Source organism: Octopus sinensis, linkage group LG11 (genome assembly GCF_006345805.1).
Source record: "Octopus sinensis linkage group LG11, ASM634580v1, whole genome shotgun sequence".
NCBI classification, from domain to species: Eukaryota; Metazoa; Mollusca; class Cephalopoda; order Octopoda; family Octopodidae; genus Octopus; species Octopus sinensis.
In genome coordinates, this window is record NC_043007.1 from 23,638,664 (window position 1) to 23,663,587 (window position 24,924).

At 38.5% G+C, this 24,924-nt stretch overlaps 1 protein-coding gene across 6 annotated transcripts in view; it reads right to left on the reverse strand.

Annotated features, from left to right (window-relative positions):
• Positions 1 to 12,079: 12,079 nt before the first annotated feature.
• Positions 12,080 to 24,924, reverse strand: part of LOC115217283 (sodium channel modifier 1-like) — a 69,521-nt gene continuing 56,676 nt past the window's right edge. For all 6 annotated transcript variants that reach the window (XM_036507248.1, XM_036507246.1, XM_036507250.1 and 3 more), the window contains exons 5-7: positions 21,512 to 21,612; positions 19,625 to 20,151; positions 12,080 to 12,207 (exon numbers count right to left, since the gene is read on the reverse strand). In XM_036507248.1, coding sequence (XP_036363141.1) covers positions 12,117 to 12,207; positions 19,625 to 20,151; positions 21,512 to 21,612 — 719 coding nt within the window. In that variant the 3' untranslated portion in view covers positions 12,080 to 12,116. The remainder of the gene's footprint in view (positions 12,208 to 19,624; positions 20,152 to 21,511; positions 21,613 to 24,924) is intronic.

Here is a 24,924-nt window from a genome sequence, read left to right on the forward strand (position 1 = left end):
ACAGACTTCGAATGAAAGAGAGAGAGAGAGAGAGAGAGAGACAAACAGAGAAAGAGGGGTTTTTTTTCTGAATGAACATTTGAACAACAATAATACTCACCTTCTGATAGAAGCAAAATGCCCCTTTTGTCTTACAGAGTAGTTCTTATCTTTCTGACAAGAGCCCTGGTCCCATTCTTGCCCTAAACCAGTCGACCATTGATCACTCTGAAGTAGATCTCGACTGGGAGATTCCGTAATTAAATTGACACGGTCTCCTTTTGTTTGATTGCACCGACCCTTTCCCGCCAGTCTGTCTCCTATTTGATGAAGCCGAACATTCTTGGCGATAAATAGACTTTGTGTAAGAAGTATATAATCGGAAGGTGTATATATGTAAGTGTATAGTTCTCATTGTAGTGTGTGTGTGTATGAAAGAGAGATAAAGATTGTGTGCGTGTGTGGACGCGCTCGTGTGTTTTTCCTTCATTTATATGCTGGTATCCGTGTGTCTATAAGTTTTTCCTGTATCAATTTACGCAGGGACATATCTGCACCAAAACAAAATAATGAAGTCAATACAAACTTATTACCAGTTCAAATATGCTTGAGGTATATTCGAACCTGCAGTCATTCCGTAGTTAAGTAAGTGATAATGTATCTAACAGCTATTTCGAACATAGGGAACGACGCTCAGAACTTTGGGAGAGGGGCTAATCGATTATATCGATCTCTAATGTTTGATTGGTACTTTCTTTATCGTCTTCGAAAGGATGAAAAGCAAACTCAGAAAGTGAATTGTCTGAACAATTCCGCGAGGCTTCTTTTTTTCCAAATTTCTAGTCTACTAATCCTCTGCTGTTAAAATATAAATGTTAATATAAAAATGTTGTTTGTTCCTTCTCGAGCCATGCCTGGCTCATAAGGGCCGGTTTTCCCGGTTTTCTTGGCGTATAGGTTCCCCACCTGAACGGGACGCCGGTCCGTTGCAGGTGAGCTGCAAGATGCAGGAGGAAAGAGTGAGAGAAAGTTGTGGCGAAAGAGTCAGCAGAAGTTCGGAGTCGCGGGGAGCTTAGGTGTTTCGCTCATAAACACACACATCGCCCAGCCTGAGATTCGAACCCGCGATCGCTCAACCGCAAGTCCGCTGCTCTAACCACTAGGCCATGCGCCTCCACAATAATAAAAATAATATTAGTAAATTACTAATATTGTTGGGTCTTTTAAGGCGGCGAGCTGGCAGAAACGTTAGCACGTCGGGCGAAATGCGTAGCCGTATTTCCGGGATAACACGGTACGAACCGTGTTACTCTTATCACGAATTGATCTATGTTGACACGAGTCACAATCAGTCAAAGACTTTGTTACGACCGTAAAAGCGCGTTCCAACAACCATCCACAAAGCTCAGGACAACCTATTTTTTCGCACGTTCTATTATTCCTCTATCATTGATTCGTTTAACGCGGTGCTTTTTTAGAACCAAACACCCGTGATAAACAAGATCGATATACCAGATAAGTACTAGGGTCGATTCAATACTCCTATAAAGTATCCTATATAAGAAGTGAATTATAATAGATGAATAAGAAGTGGCAAAAATTGATCGGAAGGAAATTTAGCAGCAACTGTGTGAATATTGATCTTAAATTTTGGCACAAGGCCAGCAATTTTGAAGGCGGGAATAAGTCGATTACATCGACCCTGTGTTCAATTAGTACATATTTTATTAACTCCGGAAGGATGAAAAGCAAGTCAACCTCGGCGGAATTTGAACTCAGAACGTACACACGAAATGCTGCTAAGCATTTTGTCCGGCATGCTAATGACTTCGCCAGCTCACCGCCTTCAGTTGTATGAATATTAAAAGATGTAGGAGAGAGACGTGAAAACGAGAGAGAGAGAGAGAGAGAGAGAGAGAGGAGAGAGAGAGAGAGAGAGAGAAATGAAGACAGGGAGAGACGGGGAAAGAAAGAGCAGGAGGAGGAGGAGGAGGAAGCGAGGTCATTAGTTTATGAAATGCTCTGTAAGGTGAAGGAAGTGGATTGATAATCGGTGTACTTAACGAAGGAAGTCGTTTCTCTGGCGATAACGGCGATGAAGGGCCTCTGCCTCTTGACCATGAGAGCCGAGTCATAAATAAATAGCGGCTCAGACATACTGGCATACATCCATACAGACGTACGCTCTCAGACAGAGACACACACACACAGGCATATGTACCCACACACATACACAAGCATATGCACACACACGCAAACGCATATATAAACGTTGATAAGTATATATGGAGGAGGTGTGTTCATATTCCGACATGCATCCTAACGAATGCACTCACGTAGGCATAACAGCTTCTGATATTTATAGTGAAATATATGCACAACTGTCCATTCACATCTAAAACAATTTAGATGCACATGTACCCATATATATAAAATATATATATATATATATATATATATTATATATATATATATATATATATAATATATATATATATATATATATATATATATTGATAAAACGGTAAGATAACAAAAGAAAGAAAGAGACCTCAATATTATGTAAATAGAGGAAATTTATCTATACAATATGTTACATTACTCGGTAGTCAAGATAAAACTCTGAGTTTCAGATGCCGAAGTGGAAATCCACAACACCATCTCTTCGGTTATCTGGCTATTTGAAAAACGTTATGAAAAAATACCGTTAAAAATGAAGGGAAATTACTCTGTTATAACTCTGCTTTGCCTGCGTACTTATACATCGCTCGCATTTTTCGTCATAAAAATTATATAAAAATACATAAAAATATATAAAAATATATAAAAATATATAAAATCTTCTTGGGACATAACACAGAAAGCATGTTCTATCCGTTTTCTTTAGGGGACCAAAAACGTAACAGAAATTTAGTCACATGTGGGCATGATCTGAAAAGCTCTGTCCTTGTATTTAGACATGTGGTAGGGTCTAAGCTGCTTTTCCAGATAAGCCATCTCTCCATGTCGCATAAACCGCACCTTCCGCTGCCGTTAGTATAGGGCTTACATCTGGCCAAAATCTTCCATTGTATGTTATAATCGACACCTTTATCTCTTAAAGACCAAATATGATTGGATAATTGTGTCGCTTTTCTTTTGTTCCAGTGCCTAAAGCTCAAAGTGTGGTTATTGAACCTGGCCTTGAAATTACCCTCTGTCAGGCCCACGTATTTCTTCGTCGAAACGGTGTCTTTAGTGGTTATAGAGTTTACGGTAGCTTCATATATGATGGTCTTGGACATGCAAGCTCCATTTAGCGGGCACAATTCTTTATTCCTGCATGAACAGCTGTTTTCTTCTTGTGTTTTTTGTATGTTATGATTGATTATGTTTTTAAAATTGGTAGTTGAACTAAAACTAATTTTTAAATTGTGTCTATTGAAGAGTTTCCTATAAGCATGGTTAACTGGAAAATGTCTATCTATCAGTGCTAGGAAATATTTACCTATATTGAAGGCCACCTCGGGTGAGTAAGGGGGCGTAAACCAGATGACCTTCCTATTTCTATTATTCCTTTTCCTTATTGTTGGGCTGGTGATAGGTGTATATTTTATTTTTTCGCTAAAACCACTATCTTTTAAAGCTTTATTATAAACTGGGGCAACGCTATTGAAGATGTCCTCATTAGATGAGAGGCTAGAAATCCTCTTACTAATATTTTTAACTAAATTTTTGAATACTATAGGGGGATGGCATGAACCTACATTAATATAACTTAGTCTATCATTGGGCTTCCTATAAGGCTTATAAATATTATTATTAAGATCTAAGGAAACGTCTAAGAAATTGACAACCGTCAGGTTAGTGTCTATAGTTATACTAAGTCCGAAGTGTTTCATTAACTGGATAATATCCTTCTTGACTACCGAGTAATGTAACATATTGTATAGATATATATATATATAAAATATTATTAGAGACAAAACCACTATTTTGTCTCTAATAATATTTTATAATATTTTACTATAAAATTGGATTTAATCCTAAATCTGATTTTTCCCTGTAAATTTGGATTTATTCCCTAATATTTATTATATATATATATTTCTTTACTGCCCACAAGGGGCTAAACACAGAGGGGACAAACAAGGACAGACATAGGTATTAAGTCGATTACATCGACCCCAGTGCGTAACTGGTACTTAATTTATCGACCCGGAAAGGATGAAAGGCAAAGTCGACCTCGGCGGAATTTGAACTCAGAACGTAGCGGCAGGCAAAATACCGCTAAGCATTTCGCTCGGCGTGCTAACGTTTCTGCCAGCTCGCTGCCTTAACATATATATATATATATATATATATATATATATATATATATATATATGTGTGTGTGTGGTGTGTGTGTGTGTGTGTGTGTGTGTGTGTGTACACATATATATTTGTACACATATATATGTACATGTGTAGGATCTTTTCACTTTGACCGGCAGATTTTTAAAATAATTTTTTGTAACTAAACGCTCTTAAACTTCGTATACTGGTAGAATGTGTCACATAAAACATCTTTTTCTCTTTGCTTTCTTGGGAAAATTCTGTATTTTGTAAGCTATTTGTTGTTAGATTTCTCGTATTTCGGCAATTTCAACCAATCAATGACGTCTATTGAGGTGAATACAATTACTGCTGTTGTTTGTCAACAACAACTTCCGGCTGTGTATATTTCGATTGTCACTGTTATTTATGACATATTTCGTTTAAGATACGCGTGTATAAAATTATTTTCGTTTGGTTTTAGCTTTTCAGTTTATTTTGTTTCTGGCGGTCTAGTCACAAAGGTTGCTGTGAAAGAGTGTCTGTCCGAAAGGGGACATGGCTAGAAGGTGTCACACTTCCTCTGCGGACTGTAGTCATTTTTTTGTACTCTAGAGTCAAGTTATTTTATCGATTCCTTTGGCGAACCGCTAAGTTATTTTATTGATCTCCATTTGCGACCCGCGAAGTTATTTTATCGATCTCCCTTGGCGAACCGCTAAGTTATTTTATCGTACCCGATTGGTCAACCGCTAAGTTATTTTATCGATCTCCTTTGGCGAACCTCTAAGTTATTTTATTGATCTCCTTTGGCGAACCGCTAAGTTATTTTGTCGATCACGATTGGCGAACCGCTAAATTATTTTAAGATTGAACATCTTTTGCCCGATTTCAATCTAATTTTCAACATAGTAAATTGGAAGCGGATTTGTGATTTAAGCGCGGTAATCTAATTTTTTATGAATGGGGGAGAGATAGACAGTAAGAGAAAGCGAGGGAGAGTCCGAGAGAAAGGAACAGTATGAGAGTGGGAAAGTGGGAGAGAAAAGAGAGAGAAACAAAGCGGGAGAATGTGGCGATAAGAAACAGAAAAGAAGCAGCAGAAAGTAACAACCACACCCTCACCCGCGCGTAGAGCGGGTCACTTTAAGCTAGTCTATATATATAAAGATAATGCATTATATATGAACCTATGTACAATTGCGTATATATATCATATACACAAATATATGTACATATATACATACATACATACACACACACAGACATTTAACTGCGTATATATCTCAGTATGTATATACTTGTGTGTGAAACAGAGTATGTGTAACCACTTATGAGTACAAGTATGTGTATACTCGTGTATGTGCGTGTGTATGTGTGTTTTTGTGTGTGTGTGTGTTTGTGTGTGTATGTGTTATATGATGGCTTCATAGAATTTAAGTGGATTGCATTAAAGAGTCAGTGACTGTCAAAGGAAATATTGGGTTTTGCGCTATTTTTGGACAAGAGCAATTTAGACATTTTCTTACATTTACTCTCCTCCCCACCCCATTCTCCTTCCTTCTCATTCTGTCTCTTACTTTTCCTTTCTCTCCCTCCCTCCCTCCTCTCACCTTCCCTCTCCCTCTCTCTTCCTCTCTGGCCCGTCTCTCCGAATTCTTCAACTTTGTTGATGCTATGCAATAAAGAAGAAAACTGTGTTAAGCTTAGAGCTTCTTTCACTAGACGTTCATTGGTTCATTAATCGAGAACCAATCACCAGATTCTTTCGTTTTGCAAAGACGTGTTTAGAGTACCATTCACCAAACTCATATTTCTGTTTAGAAAATACCATTTTACAACAGATGAGTTTCGGATTATGTAACTGAGAATCTTTACCTTTTGACCGACAGATTTAAAAAATAATTTTTTGTAACTAAACACTTTCAAACTTCGGACACTGGTAGAATGGTGTCATATAAAACATCTTTTACTCTGAGCATTTTTGAGAAAAACCTATATTTACGAAGTTATTTCGCGTTAAAGTTGTCGTATTTCGTTAATTTCAACCAATCAATGAAGTGTATTCAGCTGAATTAAATTACTGCCGTTGTTTGTCAACAAGAACTTCCGGTGGTGTATTTTTCGTTTGTCACTGTTATTTATGACATCGTTCGTGCGTTTGTATTGGTTTTAAGGTTTTAGGGTTAAGGTTTTAGGGTTAGGGTTGTCATAAATAACAGTGAAAAACGAAATATATTGCCAGCGTGCTAATGATTCTGCCACCTCGCCGCCTTATAATAATAATAATAATAATAATAATCCTTTCTACTATTGGAACAAGGCCTGGTACTTATTTTAAGAGAGACCGATAGAATAAGAACCAGACTCTAAACAAAAATGGACTGGGTGTGCTGTATGAGCTATGGACAAAAGAGGGATAAGCGATTGTGCTATCATCTGATATGATACCTTGGGAGTACAAAACTGTTATCTTAGCTTTCTGCAACCATCACTCTTTTACTCTTTTACTTGTTTCAGTCATTTGACTGCGGCCATGCTGGAGCACCGCCTTTTAGTCGAGCAAATCGATCCCAGGATTTATTCTTTGTAAGCCTAGTACTTATTCTATCGGTCTCTTTTGCCGAACTGCTAAGTGATGGGGACGTAAACACACCAGCATCGGTTGTCAAGCGATATTGGGGGAACAAACACAAACACACACACACACATATGTATACATATATACGACGGGCTTCTTTCAGTTTCCGTCTACCAAATCCACTCACAATGCATTGGTCGGCCCGAGGCTATAGTAGAAGACACTTGCTCAAGGTGCCACGCAGTGGGACTGAACCCGGAATCATGTAGTTAGTAAGCAAGCTACTTACCACACAGCCACTCCTGCGCCTATATTGCATATTTTTTTCACATGCTTCTGTTTACCCCTCTTTTTCAGTCCAATAACTGAAACAAGTAAAAGATGAAAGATAATGAAGCTAGAGGGAAGAACAACAAATTAATTCTTGGATTATATAGCTTTCGTATGATGGGCAGCATGTTTGGTTATTTTTGATATTTTTGAAAATTCTACAATATTGAACACATTGATTAAAATCTTTTCAATTTTGGAAGCAAATTTTAAATCTAAAAACAGCCCATATAAGAAAACTAACGTAACTTTGTATTTTTGCATAACTGGATTTTAAAAATTCCCCACAAATGGTTTCAATACAGTAGTTGTATACTGTCAACTTAATGTGACAGTCCCATGAAGGGAATCATACTACTGCTATTTAGCCCTAGGAAGAAGCAGCACCTCCTGTCGGCCTTGACACATTTCCTGTGTCGTGTCCTTATGTTTACAAAGGGGAGATAAGCACCTCCACCCAGCAAAGCCTGCATCCAGAGACTAGTTTCTGAGTCTTTGCTCTTCATCAGTCTGGAGTAGCATGGCCTGCAAGTTGGAGATGCCTATCTAGCTCTTGTAAACATATAAGAATTCTAATGAAATAAATTCACTGATTCCCTTCATGGGACTGTCAAATTAAGTTGACAGTATACAACTACTTTATCGTACCACTACTGCATAAATCTCTCTGAGATATTTAAAAATGTATTATTTCTACGTTTCAATACAGTTTTAACAGAAAGTTTTGGAAGAATTAGATGGAAGTTCTTGGGTAACATTCTGTCATATAAATAAATGTCTATATTTATTTAACGACAATGTCCTAAAAGATTTACATGTTATATATGAAAATAAAGCTAGGACGTTTATTTAGTATGAGTGCTTCTGACATTGGATATATGCAACAAAAAAACACTTTTTTTTTCTTTTTTCACCGAGTCATTCCATTCTGCCTCCCATGCTACGATATGAAGTATTGGGTTATTGGCAATATGATCGTGGGTTCAAATACTATTATATTATTATTATTATTATTATTATTATTACTTCTTCCCCAAGATTTCAGACCTTGTGCCTATAATAGAAAAGACTGTTATTAATATTTCTTTGTTTATTTTGAAAGTTATTTGCATATTTTACGCAGCTTAATTTCTCGGGGGATTATTGTATGTTTATAACATAGTGGTATATATGCGAATGTAAGGCGGCGAGCTGGCACAAACGTTAGCACGCCGGGTGAAATTCCTAGCGGTATTTCGTCTGCCGTTACGTTCTGAGTTCAAATTCCGCCGAGGTCGACTTTGCCTTTCATCCTTTCGGGGTCGATTAAATAAGTACCAGTTACACACTGGGGTCGACATAATCGATTTAATCTGTTTGTCTGTCCCCTCTGTGTTTAGCCCCTTGTGGGTAGTAAAGAAATAGGTATTTCGTCTGCCGCTACATTCTGAGTTCAAATTCCGCCGATGTCGACTTTGCCTTTCATCCTTTCGGGGTCGATTAAATAAGTACCAGTTACGTACTGGGGTCGATATAATCAACTTAATCCGTCTGTCTGTCCTTGTTTGTCTCCTCTGTGTTTAGCCCCTTGTGGTATGTATGCGAATGTAACCAGTTAGATCAGTGTATAAGATGGTGGTTAGTCAGCACGTGCGCTTAACAGATTATTAGTCATTTATATTTAATCTTTCTCAGCGGGGTTTTATGCTCTGGGCTCAAATTACACCAAACTCAAAATTCCTTGAGTTATAAAAGTTCACCACGTAAATTTTTTTTTTAAACTTCTCAACTTTACAGAGTTGACGCTGTTGCTAAGAAGGGTTTAAGCTACTCTGTGATACATATTACATCTAAAGAAGGCGGCAAGCTGGCAGAAACGTTAGCACGCCGGGCGAAATGCGTAGCCGTATTTCGTCTGACGTTACGTTCTGAGTTCAAATTCCGCCGAGGTCGACTTTACCTTTCATCCTTTCGGGGTCGATAAATTAAGTACCAGTTGCGTACTGGGGTCGATCTAAACGACTTAAACCCTTTGTCTGTCCTTGTTTGTCCCCTCTGTGTATAGCTCCTTGTGAGCAATAAAGAAATAAGAATATATCCTCATTGATGATAAGATCTAGTATTTGAAGTGATCGTGAGAGTTCTGGTTGTTTACCGTTTGTGTTTAGGGTGGGTGGGAAATGATGTTTCCCTCATAGGCACAGTGAGAGTGTCTTTATTCAGTTGATCGAAACAAGGTTGGCATAACCAGATTGGAAAAGGTTTTCAAGATCTCTGTTGCTTGAAATCAGTGCAGATTTGATGTGAGGTACATAAGCTATGGATGATGCCTTGGTGTGAAAGGTCCGAGAGGAGTGGGTGTTGTTCGAGGTGATGGCAAATATGTTATTTATTTATATAAGGAACAGTTTGGAGGAAGAAAATGAACCTCGGGATACATAGGGTTCAAGGAATGTGGGTCAAGAATGCCATCAGCACGTGCTGCATTAGTGTGATCCAACAGAAAGCCAACTATCCTAGAGACAGATGGATGGAGCCCATAAGTGGGCAGTTTTGCCAGGAAATTCCTTATCAGATGCAGCTGGAAAATCTGCTGATGTCGAGTGAGACAAAACTACTTTCACCAAAATTCTCATTTAGCATGTGCATTCAGTATTTGCATGCTTAGTGCTGAGTCTGGTGGAGTATAAAAGGATAGTTTCAGAAAATGAAGATTGACATAACAAAATAAGTTTCTGGTATAATCTGAATACTGTGCTGATGGTCACTAAGGAAAGAGATAGATTGAATGTGATGGAGAAGATTGTTATTAATGGTTGTCTCCATCGAGCTGGCAGAAACGTTAGCACACTGGGCGAAATGCTTAGAGGTATTTCGTCTGCGGTTACATTCTGAGTTCAAATTCTGCCGAGGTCAACTTTGCCTTTCATCCTTTCGGGGTCGATTAAATAAATACCAGTTACGCACTGGGGTCGATGTAATCGACTTAATCCGTTTGTCTGTCCTTGTTTGTCATCTCTGTGTTTAGCCCCTTGTGAGTAGTAAAGAAATAGGTATTTCGTCTGCCGCTACATTCTGAGTTCAAATTCCGCCGAGGTCGACTTTGCCTTTCATCCTTTTGGGGTCGATAAATTAAGTGCCAGTTACACATTCAAGTCGATCTAAACGACTTAATCCCTTTGTCTGTCCTTGTTTATCCCCTCTATGTTTAGCTCCTTGTGGGTAGTAAAGAAATAAGATATTTGAAATGAGTGGGGTGAGACAACAGAAGTGTCAGGAAAATTTCCCACTACAGTGTGTCTTTAAAGATCAAAATATGTTCCTAGGGAAGGGAAGGAAACTAATGGGTTTAGTGAAGATATGGAATAGCCTTAGGGTGCATTTGAGGAGGTAATGGAAAGAATATTGTCAGAGTTGGTGGCCTAATTTGTTTGAAGCAACAAGAAGTGCTTTCTCTTTTAGCATTTACATTAAACATTTGCATGTTTGGTGTTGAGCTTGGTGGAGTATAAAGGGATAGTTTTAGGAAAGATTCACTTCATGTGTAGAGTGTAGTTAGAGGCAAAATGGGCAGTAAGTATGGAGGTTTTATCTGCAAAACTACTGCTAACAGAACCATCATTGTTGAGAAGTGCAAGAAAAGAAGATTCAGCAAAATTAACAGAAAGATTCTTTTAGCAAGTGACCAAAAGAATCAACAATAGTTTGGAAGGTGGGCGAGCTTGCAGGCTGGACAATGCACAGATGCATCCTTCACAGTTTAGACAATAATCTTGCAGAAACTGTGATGGGTAACAATTATTTGGTCAGCAGGGGTCGGTGATTTTCCCAAGCCGTAGTTCATGTCATTTGTCTGAATTACTTCAGTGCAGTTATAAGTAAACCACTTGAGGGAAGAGGAGGGGGGGCTGTGAGTGTTGTGTATGTGAGAGATGAGGAGGGAAATGCCAAAGAGGATAGTTTCAGTCATTTATTTGAAGTTTCTGATGGTTTAAAGGTGAAACCACTATGGTTAGTTAACATAGAATTAATCAGTGGAGCTCCAGCCAGTCAGCTGTTTTGAGGTGTGGCTGAATAGAGGGTATATGCAATAAGGGAGTATCTGGATGACCTGAAAGGGGCTGAGACAGTGATAGTTTGATTAAGTTTGGGTTTGGAAGTGATACAGAAATTAGTGTATCTGTGTACATGGATCAAGGATGCATGGAGAGGATGAACTTAGCTGATGCAGAGAGATGAGGACTAGAAAAGGTTTGGTTTCTGTTCCAGTGGCATCTGTAGGGGATAAGTGTGAGCATCGAGAAGAAATATCAGTGTTAAAGTCAATGAGAACAGATGACTTTTAAGACATGAGAGAGATGTCTTTGATACAGAAGGAGATATAGTTAAACAGTAGAAAAGGTATAGGTGGCACATGGATAAAAGCATTCGAGTGTAGTCATTGCCAGTGCTGCTGGACTGGCTCCCATGCAGGTAGCACGTAAACACACCTTTTGAGCGCGAGGGTGGTCATTGCCAGAACCACCTTACTGGACCCTGTGCCGGTGGCACATAAAAAGCACCCACTACACTCTCGGAGTGGTTGGCGTTAGGAAGGGCATCTAGCTGTAGAAACTTTGCCAGACCAGATGAGCCTGGTACAACCTCTGGCTCACCAGGCCTCAGTCAAATCATCCAACCCATGCCAAAATGGAAAGTGGACGTTAAATGATGATGATGATGATGATGATTGATATATATATATATACATACATGTATGTTTTTGGTGTGTATATGTGTGTGTGTAATACAGTATCAATGATACAATATAAAACACCCACCCTCCAGTTGGACATCTGGTACCCTATCAGTTCAGTCAACTCAAATAAGTGTAAAAGATATCAATGTTATGCAATCAAACATTTTGCTAACAATTTGTTGTTTTTTTTAAGAAAATATATTTATTTTATTAATGTTATGGTAAATCTGGAGGTTCTTCGTCAGAATCAAACTCGGCATCTTCATCTTTAATCCAATTTCCAACCCAGTCTTTCTTCCAACCTGACCTGCAAAATAATAAAAATCCACTACAACATTTTAAAAACTTCTAAGAGTGAATCTCGTTAGACATCATTCTTATTAGCACAGTAAATTAATTAAGTAAGAAAATACTGATTGATAAAAAAAAATAACAAAATATATATATAACCTGCATAATAAAAGGTTAAAATGTTTAGCACAGTTGATATCTGTTGAATGCAACTCATTACTAGGTTTAGAGTGAGGGTTTAGCCTTAATCTACTCTTTTACTCTTTTACTTGTTTCAGTTATTTGACTGTGGCCATGCTGGAGCACCACGTTTAGTCGAGCAAATCGACCCCAGGACTTATTCTTTGTAGCCTAGTACTTATTCTGTCAGTCTCTTTTGCAGAACCACTAAGGTACGGGAACATAAACTCACCAGCATCGGTTGTCAAGCGATGTTGAGGGGTACAAACACAGACACACAAACATACACACACACAGGTACAAACACACACACACACACATATATATACGACGGGCAAATCCACTCACAAGGCTTTGGTCGGCCCGAGGCTATAGTAGAAGACACTTGCTCAAGGTGGCACGCAGTGGGAATGAACCCGGAACCATGTGGTTGGTAAACAAGGTATTTATCAATGTGGAATCTCCCCACCACCATTCGAAAAAGGTCAAAAATAATAGCGGTGCCCCAGCATGGCCACAGCTCTTGAGCTGAAACTAGTATAGGATAAAGAATAACAAAAATCAGACGTGAGGTGAAATTCAAATTTTGTTGGGTTTTTTTTCCTTTTTGCACAATCGAAATCTCCGTTGTTGAAAATATAGAAATCCTAAGAAATTATTTTGAAAAATAAAGAGAGAGAAAAGAAATGTGGATGTACGACATTCCATATTGATTTGGTCAGTTTTTAGCAATTCAAAGGACAACATACAAGTGTCCACCCACGTTCACTCAAAAGTTTTCAAAACCCTGATGGAAATGATTATGAAGGGAGAGAACTCTAGCATAATAACATGGGACATAACTGAACAAAGGGAAAAGACGCATTATAAATATCAAGGGAGATAATTGTAGTTTACTTTTTCTCATTTTTTTCTTAAGTAATTATACTTTTCTACTCTAGGCACAAGGCCCGAAATTTGGGGGGAGGGGGCCAATCGATTAGATCGACCTTAGTACGCAACTGGTACTTAATTCATCGACTCCGAAAGGATGAAAGGCAAAGTCCACCTCGGCGGAATTTGAACTCAGAACGTAAAGACAGACGAGCTACCTATTTCTTCACTACCCACAAGGGGCTAAACACACAGAGGACAAACAAGGACAGACAAACGGATTAAGTCGATTATATCGACCCCAGTGCGCAACTGGTACTTATTTAATTGACTCCGAAAGGATGAAAGGCAAAGTCGACCTCGGCGGAATTTGAACTCAGAACGTAACGGCAAACGAAATATGGCTACGCATTTCGCCCGGCGTGCTAACGTTTCTGCCAGCTCGCCACCTTTTCTTAAGTAACTATAATTTTAACTCCAAATCCACCGATTTCCTATTAGTTATCCAACAGATAACTAAGGATAACTGTCTCCTTTCTAGTTATGATTGACGGTTACGAGACAACGCTTTAGTCTTGCTGAGGGTATGCAAGCTTCTCTACGAAATGTTCCGCAAAAAATGTACCCATTTACACTCTTAAGTGGTTAGCCTTAAGGACATCCAGCCATAAAAGTATGCTGGAAATGGGATGTAGGAGTGAGGCGTGACAGTAACACCAAACAAGAACTGGCACATCCGACCCATATTAAAATGGAAAGCTGTCGGAAAATGATACTGCTGATATATGATGGACATTCCAGTCGAAGACGATGTATGAGCGTCCAGGTTTTGCCGAACGACCAGCACAAATGATTTGTTTATAATGTCCAAATGTTCGTGCCGGACATCAGGTCACTTTCTCCACCAAATCGACGTTGCTTGGACAGCACTCCCTTGATATTAACTACAGCAGAGTCAAGACAATTGCGCAGAAAGATTATTCTCCAAAAAAAAAAAAAAAAACCTGGGCAGCAAAAAATCAAAGAAGATCATCAACGATTTTTACAAGAATCGATTAATGAGGAGCCAACTTTAACTTTGAAAAAAATGAAAGAATTTTTACAAGAGAAATTCGATTTGACTGTTTCATTGTCAACTATTGATCGGTATCTTGACGGCTTTGGATACACTCTGAAAAACTAATAATTCGCCCTCAAGAAGGAAATAACGAAAACACAAAAAAGGAGTGATGTTATTATGCAAAATGACTTCAAGATAATGGATTGGCCATTCGTCTCTCTTTACTCTTACTCTTTTATTCATTTACTTGTTTCAGTCATTTGACTGTGGCCATGCTGGAGCACCGCCTTTAATCGAGCAAATCGACCCCAGGACTTATTCTTTGGAAGCCTAGTACTTATTCTATCGGTCTGTTTTACCAAACCGCTAAGTGACGGGGGCATCAATTGCCAAGCAATGCTAGGGGGACAAACACAGACACACAAATATATACACACACATACACATATATGTATATACATATATACGACGGGCTTCTTTCAGTTTCCGTCTACCAAATCTACTCACAAGGTTTTGGTCAGCTCGAGGCTATAGTAGAAGACACTTGCCCAAGGTGCCACACAGCGAGAATGAACCCGGAACCATGCGGTTGGTAAGCAAGCTACTTACCACACAGCCACTCCTGCGCCTAATACTTTTGTTTATGAAATATTTTGACGATCTTTTTTTTTTTAAAGGTCGATGGGCAGAGCTTACCGTGGCGTTCAGGCAATTACCGATCATTCTTCTACTAAAGGGGCAAATTTAAACATTATTGCCGCTTATGGATATTGCGGGTCTTGTCCACTTGGAAATATTTAAGATCACAGCTTCAGAATTTAACAGCTTTTGTTTTACATCAATGTTCGCTAAATATCGTTGCAACTACATCATATCCTATCGTATTTATTATGGACAATGCGTGCATCTATAAACGTATCAATGAAATCGATCTCGCGTCACGACATCCCAATGTTGAGGAAATGTTCAACAAATTGAAATCTTTTGTGAAGCAGTAACTACTGAGTCATAGAAATGATTTTTACAACAGACCAGAAAATTTGTCCGTGACGATTCATAGAATGAATATTTTAAATACAATGGAGGCGCAATGACCCAGTGGTTAGGGCAGCGGACTCGCGGTTTCGATTCCCAGACCGGGCGTTGTGAGTGTTTATTGAGCGAAAACACCTAAAAGCTCCACGAGGCTCCGGCAGGGATGGTGGTGATCCCTGCTGTACTCTTTCACCACAACTTTCTCTCACTCTTACTTCCTGTTTCTTTTGTACCTGTATTTCAAAGGGCCGGCCTTGTCACTCTCTGTGTCACGCTGAATATCCCCGAGAACTACGTTAAGGGTACACGTGTCTGTGGAGTGCTCAGCCACTTACACGTTAATTTCACGAGCAGGCTGTTCCGTTGATCGGATCAACCGGAACCCTCATCGTCGTAACCGACGGAGTGCTTCCATTTTAAATACAGCAATGTATCTTGCAACGAATTCAATATCTGCTGTAAATTGTGCAAGATATGATCGACATCAAACATTTTTCATCCCACAAGCATTGAATATGAAGGATTCGTGAAATATTTATGATAACAAGAGTTTTAAAATGAATTTAAATCGTTTTAAGTTTAATTTCTTTTTTTCGCTTATTTTCGTCCCTTATTTTCACTATTCCCGTGCTAAGATACTATTTTTCATGTTCGTTTAAACTTTTGGGAGTCAAATTTTTAAGATCTAAATTGGTTTTGATATCAAAAGACGAATTCATTTGAGAAAGGGACGAATTCATTTAAGAAATGGACGAATTCATTCGAAGAAAGGGATGAATTCATTTAAGAAAGGGACAAATTCGTTTGAGAAAGTGGCGAATTCATTCGAGAAAGGGACGAATTCATTCGAGAATTCGTTTGAGAAAGGGACGAATTCGTTTGAGAAAGGGACGAATTCGTTTGAGAAAGGGACGAATTCATTCGAGAAAGGGACGAATTCGTTTGAGAAAGGAACGAATTCATTCGAGAAAGGGATGAATTCATTCGAGAAAGGGACGAATTCGTTTGAGAAAGGGACGAATTCATTCGAGAAAGGGATGAATTCATTCGAGAAAGGGACGAATTCATTCGAGAAAGGGACGAATTCGTTTGAGAAAGGAACGAATTCATTCGAGAAAGGGATGAATTCATTTGAGAAAGGGACAAATTCATTCGAGAAAAGGACGAATTCATTCGAGAAAGGGACGAATTCATTCGAGAAAGGGACGAATTCAATCGAGAAAGGGACGAATTCGTTTGAGAAAGGGACGAATTCATTCGGGAAAGGGACGAATTCATTTAAGAAAGGGACGAATTCATTTGAGAAAGGGACAAATTCATTCGAGAAAAGGATGATTTCATTCGAGAAAAGGACGAATTCATTCGAGAAAGGGACGAATTCAATCGAGAAATACTGTAGTGTGTTGAGCGCCGTACCTATCAAACTCAACTGAAAAAAGTTGAAAGATATATTCAACCGCCTTTGCATTCAAGTCCTAAATGACACTTGTAAAAAAATCCATGTACTTTATCGATAACAGTGCCCGACAATACGTCAGTCACTTGAAATCAGCCAGATCGAAATCTAGCAGGTCACTTGTATGCACGGAAAAGAGAAAAATAATATTACTCTGACAATCACCTCCAAAGCCAACAGGTCCACCTACATTAATTCATCAAATACGTCGTTGAAAAAATGAATGGCGGTCATATTTCAACGAAAAATATCCAAACGTCAAAGACACAAAAACGCGCGTGTTACGAACTGAGAAAAGATTAAAAGTTTGCTCCCTTGCATTAGAGAGTCTCTTACATTGTTTAAATAATCTTTTTTACTCGAGGCACGAGGCCCGAAATTTTGGGGGAAGGGACTCAGTCGATCGACCCCAGTACGCAACTGATACTTAATTTATCGACCTCGGTGAAATTTGAACTCAGAACATAAAGACACGAAATATCTATTTCTTTACTACCCACAGAGGGGACAAACAAGGACAGACAAACGGATTAGGTCGATTATATCGACCCCAGTGCGTAACTGGTACTTAATTTATCGACCCCCGAAAGGATGAAAGGCAAAGTCGACCTCGGCGGAATTTGAACTCAGAACGTAATGGCAGACGAAATACCACTAAGCATTTCGCCCGGCGTGCTAACGATTCTGCCAGCTCGCCGCCTTACATCGTTTAAATAAATAAGGGCAAGTGAAGTAAAATTAGAGTCATTTTGGGTTGTTCGAGGCAAGGTAACTAATGCGGAATTGTATCGTACAAGAAGTTAAAATAGGGGTTGCATTCCAGATGGTTTGAGATTTTTTTAAGAGAAGCAGTTATAACGGTCCTAGATTGCTGTAATTTTAATAAAACAATACTATACGTCTAATAAGCTAACTTGCCAACATTTTTTTTTATCTTTTACAGATTGAAGGAGATGACTGTTAATAACACTTTGAACACACCCTACTAAACACTCTTGTCACAGCTGACTTTACAGAATGCAGCTGGATTGCGAAGGCAATTTGAAAGCTCACTCTGCAATAAAATTTTATGTTAAACTGAGCAAAAACACTGCAGGAACTTATGAAACACTCCAGACAGCTTATGGCTGAACTTGTATGAGCTGAGCTTGTTTTAGCTAGCATGATAGGTTCAAAGATGGAAGAGAGGAGATGAGAAATCTTGAGAGGTGTAGGAGGGTGAGGGTCATCAGAATATTGAGAGTTGGCTGAGAAAATTTGCAATTTTCTGGATGAAGACAGTCATGAGTCTATAAAGACAATAAGCATACAGTTTGGAGTGGGTGTAGCAACTATACACAGAATTATTCATGAAGATCTGAACAAGTGGAATGTTTGTTCCCAAGGTACACAATGACAAACAGAAGGAAAGATGCGTTAGTTACATCAGGGAGATGGTTGAGCTCATTATTTCCAGTCCAAGAGGACTTGAGTCTCTGATGGCCTGTGATGAAACCTGGGTTTACTGTTATGATCCAGAGGCCAAGAGACAGAGAGCCCAATGGAAACTCCAGGCTTCCCTAGACCCAAAAATGCCAGGCAAAGCAAGTCCACCAGGAAGCTCATGATGATCCCCTTTTTTCAACAGCAAAGGCATCATCTTCATCCACTGAATTCCCTCTAACCAGATGCTCAACAAAGAGTATTTTATGGAGATTCTGAGAGATGCCATTGCAAAAGGCCAGAACTCTTCCACTCATGATTGGTAGCACTTGCACCAGGACAATACCCATCCTTGTAACCACCTTCTTGACAAAGATGGGCATCAGAACTGTCCCCCACCCTCCCTACAGTCCAGACCTTGTTCCCTATGACCTTTGATTGTTCACTAAGCTAACAACGAATCTTGGGGCAGTTATTTTAAAGACATTGAGAAGATGGAGACTGGACACTTTTACTTTGGGGGACTCCCATGGGGTCTTCACAAAGTGGCTGGAATGCTACAAAAGACCCTACTTTGAAGGAGATTAGGGTTTTGTATTGTCTCTCCTGAAAAGTTTCAAAACTTCTGAAATGCACCTCATACATGTGTGCACGTGTCTAAGAAAGAGTTATAGCACAAACGATTAGGAACAGAATTCTTGACAATGTTGCAAACAGGTGCATTATTTGTGCCTCCAAGTTCAAGATGAGGAGGTATTAACACACATATATACATATGTATATATATATCGTTGCTATTATGCAAAAGTGTTATAAGTCCGAAATATTGCTTTTTCAGAAAACGAAAAAGTAGTTTCACCATTCCATAACAAAACCATTGTAATATACTTTGATATCTTGGCATCTGAAGCTACTGGAGATACAGTAGTTTGGCCAAAACAATTTGGACACACGACAGTTTATCATAATAGCAACAATATATATATGTGTATGTGTGTGTGTGTGTGTATATACATATATATATATATATACGACACTTCTTTCAGTTTCCGTGTATCAAATTCACTCATAAGGTTTTGATCCAAATAGGCCTATAGTAGAAGACACTTGCCCAAGGTGCCACACAGTGGGACTGAACCTGATATTCAACATGCTAAAATTTCAAGGTACAGGTCACTTTTACCTCTCATAAAACCTTACTGAAATACGTGAATTTCTTTAAGCAGTAGCTGCAAAAAAAGAAAAGTAATATAAACAGCTATATTTTGAAGACAATGCACCAGCATGGCCGTGGTCCAAATGAAACCAGTAAAAAAAAAATAGTGTGTAATCAATGGCTACAGAACAGCACAAAAAGAAAACGAAAAGAAAAACAGAAAAAAAAATGTAGAAACAGTGCTTATTTACCCTGAAAGCTGCCAATATTTTTCTGCTAATTCTTTCTTTTCAACAACTTTGGAAGCCTCTTGAGATCCTAATATAGTCTGCTGCTCTGCTGATGGAACTGATTCAGAAATCTTAGTCACAGATTGAGGGTCTGTTCTTTCTGCAGGGTCAGGCAACAGTTTCCTCTTTCTCTGAACCTGACTGCTGAATATGTCCCATTCAACTTTTCTATCTTCCAAAACTTTTGTTTGGATATGATCATTGGGTTTTTGGTCTTGAACTTTTGTCTGCACAGGGCCATATACTTTACTAAGCTTCAGAGCTGAGCTTTTTACAGTTTTTCCAGGAAGTCTCTGTTTCTTCACATAGGGCCTTAATGGTTTTGTTTCCTTATTCTGTGAATAAGGGGATTTTACACCAGATGAAAATGTATGTTTAGAAGTATGTGTGGAAGTAACGGATGGTAGATTAATGTTGTCAGCGGGTGTGCCTGAAAGATCAATTGTGGGTTTCCGGTCATAAGGTCTTAGCTGAAGTTTTGAAGGTACCTGCAACAGCCAACAAGACACAATTTTAATATGTCAATAAAAAATATAGAAAAAGCATTGAGATTGCTTACTTGCTCTCTCTTTCTCTTTATTCATACGTTTCATCTCATTCAATACCCTGACCCCAATGTTTGTTTTGTCTGTCCTCATATTGTCCCCTCTTTTTCTCAACCTTATGGTGAATAAAGAAATTCTCTCTCTCTTTCTCTCTGTCTCTCATATATCATGGAACCTATTATTGTTGACTCTCTCAAATATAATGGAACCCATTATATTGTATAAGACTGCCATCTGGTGCCTAATAAGTTCAAGGTGAGAGGATTAGCTGCTCATAGCAGAACCAAGAACCAGATCCAATGGCAAGGCTCAATGAGACAATTAGGAATCTTAGTTACAAGCTGAATACAAAAGTAGATTCTCATTGCTATTCCTAGGCCCCTACTTGTTTCTTCTATTGGCAGCGATGACAAGCATTGCTTTCCCAATTGACCTCTCATATCTTACATGCTTTCAACAAGGACTTTGCACAATCCTTTAATCATAGTCTTTCTACAAACAAGTTTGCCATATAGCATCTGCTTAGTAATCCTCTGATCATTCATCCAAACAAGGTGTCCAGTTGAAACGAAACAGTGCCTGTGGACCATCACTTCAATGTTCAAGACATCAACTACCCTCAAGACCTCTGTGTCTGGAGTCCACAAGGAGCAGCAAACATTCAAGGTGCATCCCAGATATCTTTGATGGAAGCACTCAAGGACCCTTACATGATGTCAGCACACATGCATGGTATACAGCAACTTTGGTTCATCTTGTGATGCCATGTTGGGACCGGACACTAAACTCAAGATCCCTAAAGGAATCAGTTGCCTTCTGAAGCCATAAAGATATTTCATCATCCAAAGAACAAGAACAGCTAACTGATTGAGGTGTTCACACACACACACACACACATACAAATAACATATTATATGAATATAAGCATGTACACACATACATATACACATATATATGCATATATAAGACCTGTTCTTACTCTGGCTATTATATTTTCAGAGCAATGACCTCCCTTACTGCTGAGGTCTCCAAGGTGGCAAAAACTATCAACTACTTCTGGTTAAGCTATCTAAGCATTTAAGGGGGATCTATTTCGGATGTGTTCATGGAATGTACTATTTCAGCCCATCTATCTCATATGAAACTTACACACACGTATATATATAAAATAGTGTACATTTAAACACAAGAAAAATTACCTTTAACAGATAATTTTACACGCTAGAAGAAGCAGTTTCTAAAAAAAATAAACATGTTTATTCAACACTAAATTTCAGTACTACAGAGACACCAGTTCACTTACCACACTTCCATCAGTAGCACCAGTTTTAAGACACTGCTTTTGTTGATGCTTCAAAACTAACTCTTTCAGTTCTTTTTCTTTCATTTTATTCCGTTCTGCATCTGTTAGGAAAAAAACAGAAGAAAAGAAGTAATTAAACCCTAAAATTTTTGGTTTGAAAAGAGAGAAATTAGCTAGAGTCTGGCATCCTTTTATTTTTTGACAAAGCCATCATGGGAGGGCAGCTTTTCTAAGAGGAAGATACTCTGACAAGAAGCTGACAGTCAAAATAGTATCAGTCATCTTGTAACATTTCTCACTAGGACCTACAAAGGCGACCGACAGAGAGGCAAAATGAAGTGTTGGACAAGCTTTTGTCATCATGCCATTTCTTGGCTGAAGGTATGATGGCAATCATCTGACAAGATGAGACATGCATGCATGACAATTGCCTCATTTTGTCAGATGGTATCCATCTGCATGCGTGCATGTATGTTTATAACTCTTTTACTTTTTTACTTGTTTCAGTCATTTGACTGTGGCCATGCTGGAGCACCACCTTTAGTCGAGCAAATCGCCCCCCAGGACTTATTCTTTGTAAGCCTAGTACTTATTCTATCGGTCTCTTTTGCCGAACCACTAAGTTACGGGGATGTAAACACACCAGCATCAGTTGTCAAGCGATGTTGAGGGGGACAAACAGACACACAAACACGCACATACAAACATACACACACATACATATATATACATACATATATATACATATATACGATGGGCTTCTTTCAGTTTCCGTCTACCAAATCCACTCACAAAGCTTTGGTCAGCCTGAGGCTATAGCAGAAGACACTTGCCCAAGGTGCCATGCAGTGAGATTGAACCTGGAACCATGGGGTTCGTAAGCAAGCTACTTACCACACAGCCACACCTATTCCTATATGCATAAAAGAATAAAGTTTATCAATTAGTCAAGAGAAGAAGCGGAGGTCGTGTATCTTTGCCAGCACTCCCATATTGACCAAATCAATTTAGCTGATGTTCAGTCTGAATATCTGTCAGTTAACTTTTGCAGGGAAAAATGTAAATGGATGAGAAGGGTATTTGAGGAGACTGCAGTTCTGCAGAGCAAGGAGTGGATTAAATGTCAGAAAGAGATGATTGGACAAAGATGTTTGAGATGCTCTGTGTTTCTTTCAATTATTTTAAATATAACAAAGAATTTAGTAAAATAACATCCTTATCATTAAACTAGTGTTAGGAACATAGATTGCGATGAAGATTTGGTGGAAAATTTTAATTCTAAATTTATGAAAACAAGACATTTATACTAAAGAGCCAGAGCCGGTTTCAGCCGGGTGGGTAACGAAAGGGTTAAATGCAAACACTGGTAATTTGGCATGGCTGACTGGCCATTCAGCCTGTTTTGGTGACAGTAATTTTTGGTGCTAGAGGGCAACATGCATGCATGCATGTATACAGAAATCTACACATACAGATAGAAGGGGGTGAAAAGGAGAGAGAGAGACAATTACAAGTTATTAGTTGGACATGCTTGATATAAATACATTTCATCTCGTCATATACATAGAGAAATATGCTCACATACATAAACAGAGAGAGAGATGAGGCACAAGGGAGAGAAGGAAAGAAACATTTAAATGTCTGATGTCAAATATGTCTGTATCGCATCACTGACACTAAACAGGTGGTGCCAAAATGGTTGTACCAAAGCATCTCATCTGTAGAAATGTTGGATCTTTACTTATTTCACATCCTCGTGTTATACACACACATACACACACTCTCTCACACACACACACACACATAAATATATACATACATAAATATATTTTAATCAAAATATACAGTATTACAGAGCCATTACAGCCAATCTTACCAATCAGATTTGCACAAGATATTAGGTAATCGAAAAATTCTCTAATAACTGTATACATCAGTGTTGGCCAGCATGGAAAAAAATAGGCTTCTGTACAGTTTCTGTCAACTAAATTCTCCTCAAAATATATTAGTAGCTTACAGTCCAAATTTTTTGTAACTAAACACTTTCAAACTTTGGACACTGGTAGAATGTGTCATATAAAACATCTTTTACTCTTAACATTTTTGAGAAAAGCTTATATTTACGAAGTTATTTCACATTTATGTTGTCGTATTTCAGTAATTTCAACCAATCAATGATGTGTATTCAGCTGAATAAAATTACTGCTGTTGTTTGTCAACAACAACCATTGGCAGTGTATTTTTCGTTTGTCACTGTTATTTATGACATCGTTTGTGTGTTTAGGGTTAGGGTTAGGGTTTTAGGGTTAGGGTGTTAGGGTTATGGTTTTAGGGTTAGGGTGTTAGGGTTAGGGTTTTAGGGTTAGGGTGTTAGGGTTAAGATTTTAGGGTTAGGGTTAAGGTTTTAGGTTTAGGGTTGTCATAAATAACAGTGACAAATGAAATATACACCCTGCAGAAGTTCTTGTTGACAAACAACAGCAGTAATTTTATTTAGCTGAATACACATCATTGATTGGTTGAAATTACTGAAATACGACAACTTTAATGTGAAATTACTTCGTAAATATAGGCTTTTCTCAAAAATGCTAAGAGTAAAAGATGTTTTATATGACACATTCTACCAGTGTCCGAAGTTTGAAAGTGTTAGTTACAAAAAATTATTTTTTAAATCCGTCTGTCAAAAGGTAAAGATCCGAAATGTTTAGGGTTGGATCTACAAAGGGAGATAATCAGGACACTCTATCTGCAGCATCATACCAACACACTATACTCTACATTTGGTCCATTACTCTTCTACAATGCACGATATTATACCACAAAATTTGGCCATATTCCTTCAACCACATAATAATGTCATTACAGCACTTCATATCCTTTACATCTCTGGCCTAAAGGTGTCAGTAATTATGGACCTAAATCCCCTCATATCTCAGCCACAGCTTAGCTAATTAATGGCTCGATCTTTCCGTAGCCAGCTAATTAAGCCATCCAGGATCTTCTCTTTCAGTCTTCCCATAAATTTCTTCTCCCTTCAAATGAGCTACTATCCTGCTAGAAATAACCGTCAGATCTCCCTTAAAACACACTAAGCATTCAAGATTTTGTCTCCTCATCTTATGCCCAACAAACTTAACCTGTCCCTTTCTTGTAGCTACTTCGATGTTTGCCACTCTATTTGAATAGGGTAACTTCAGCATTCATCTAAGATATCACATATTAGCAGCATTATCTTTCATCTTTTACTTGTTTCAGCCATTGGACTGTGACCATGCTGGAACACCACCTCGAAGGATTTTAGTCAAATTTAGGTTGAACTATGTAAAATGTTAGAGAAAGAAACCTAGCTGTTTCTTGCAGTAAATACACCCAAAGCAAAATGTTTCCATGTGAACCTTTAAAATACTACTGTG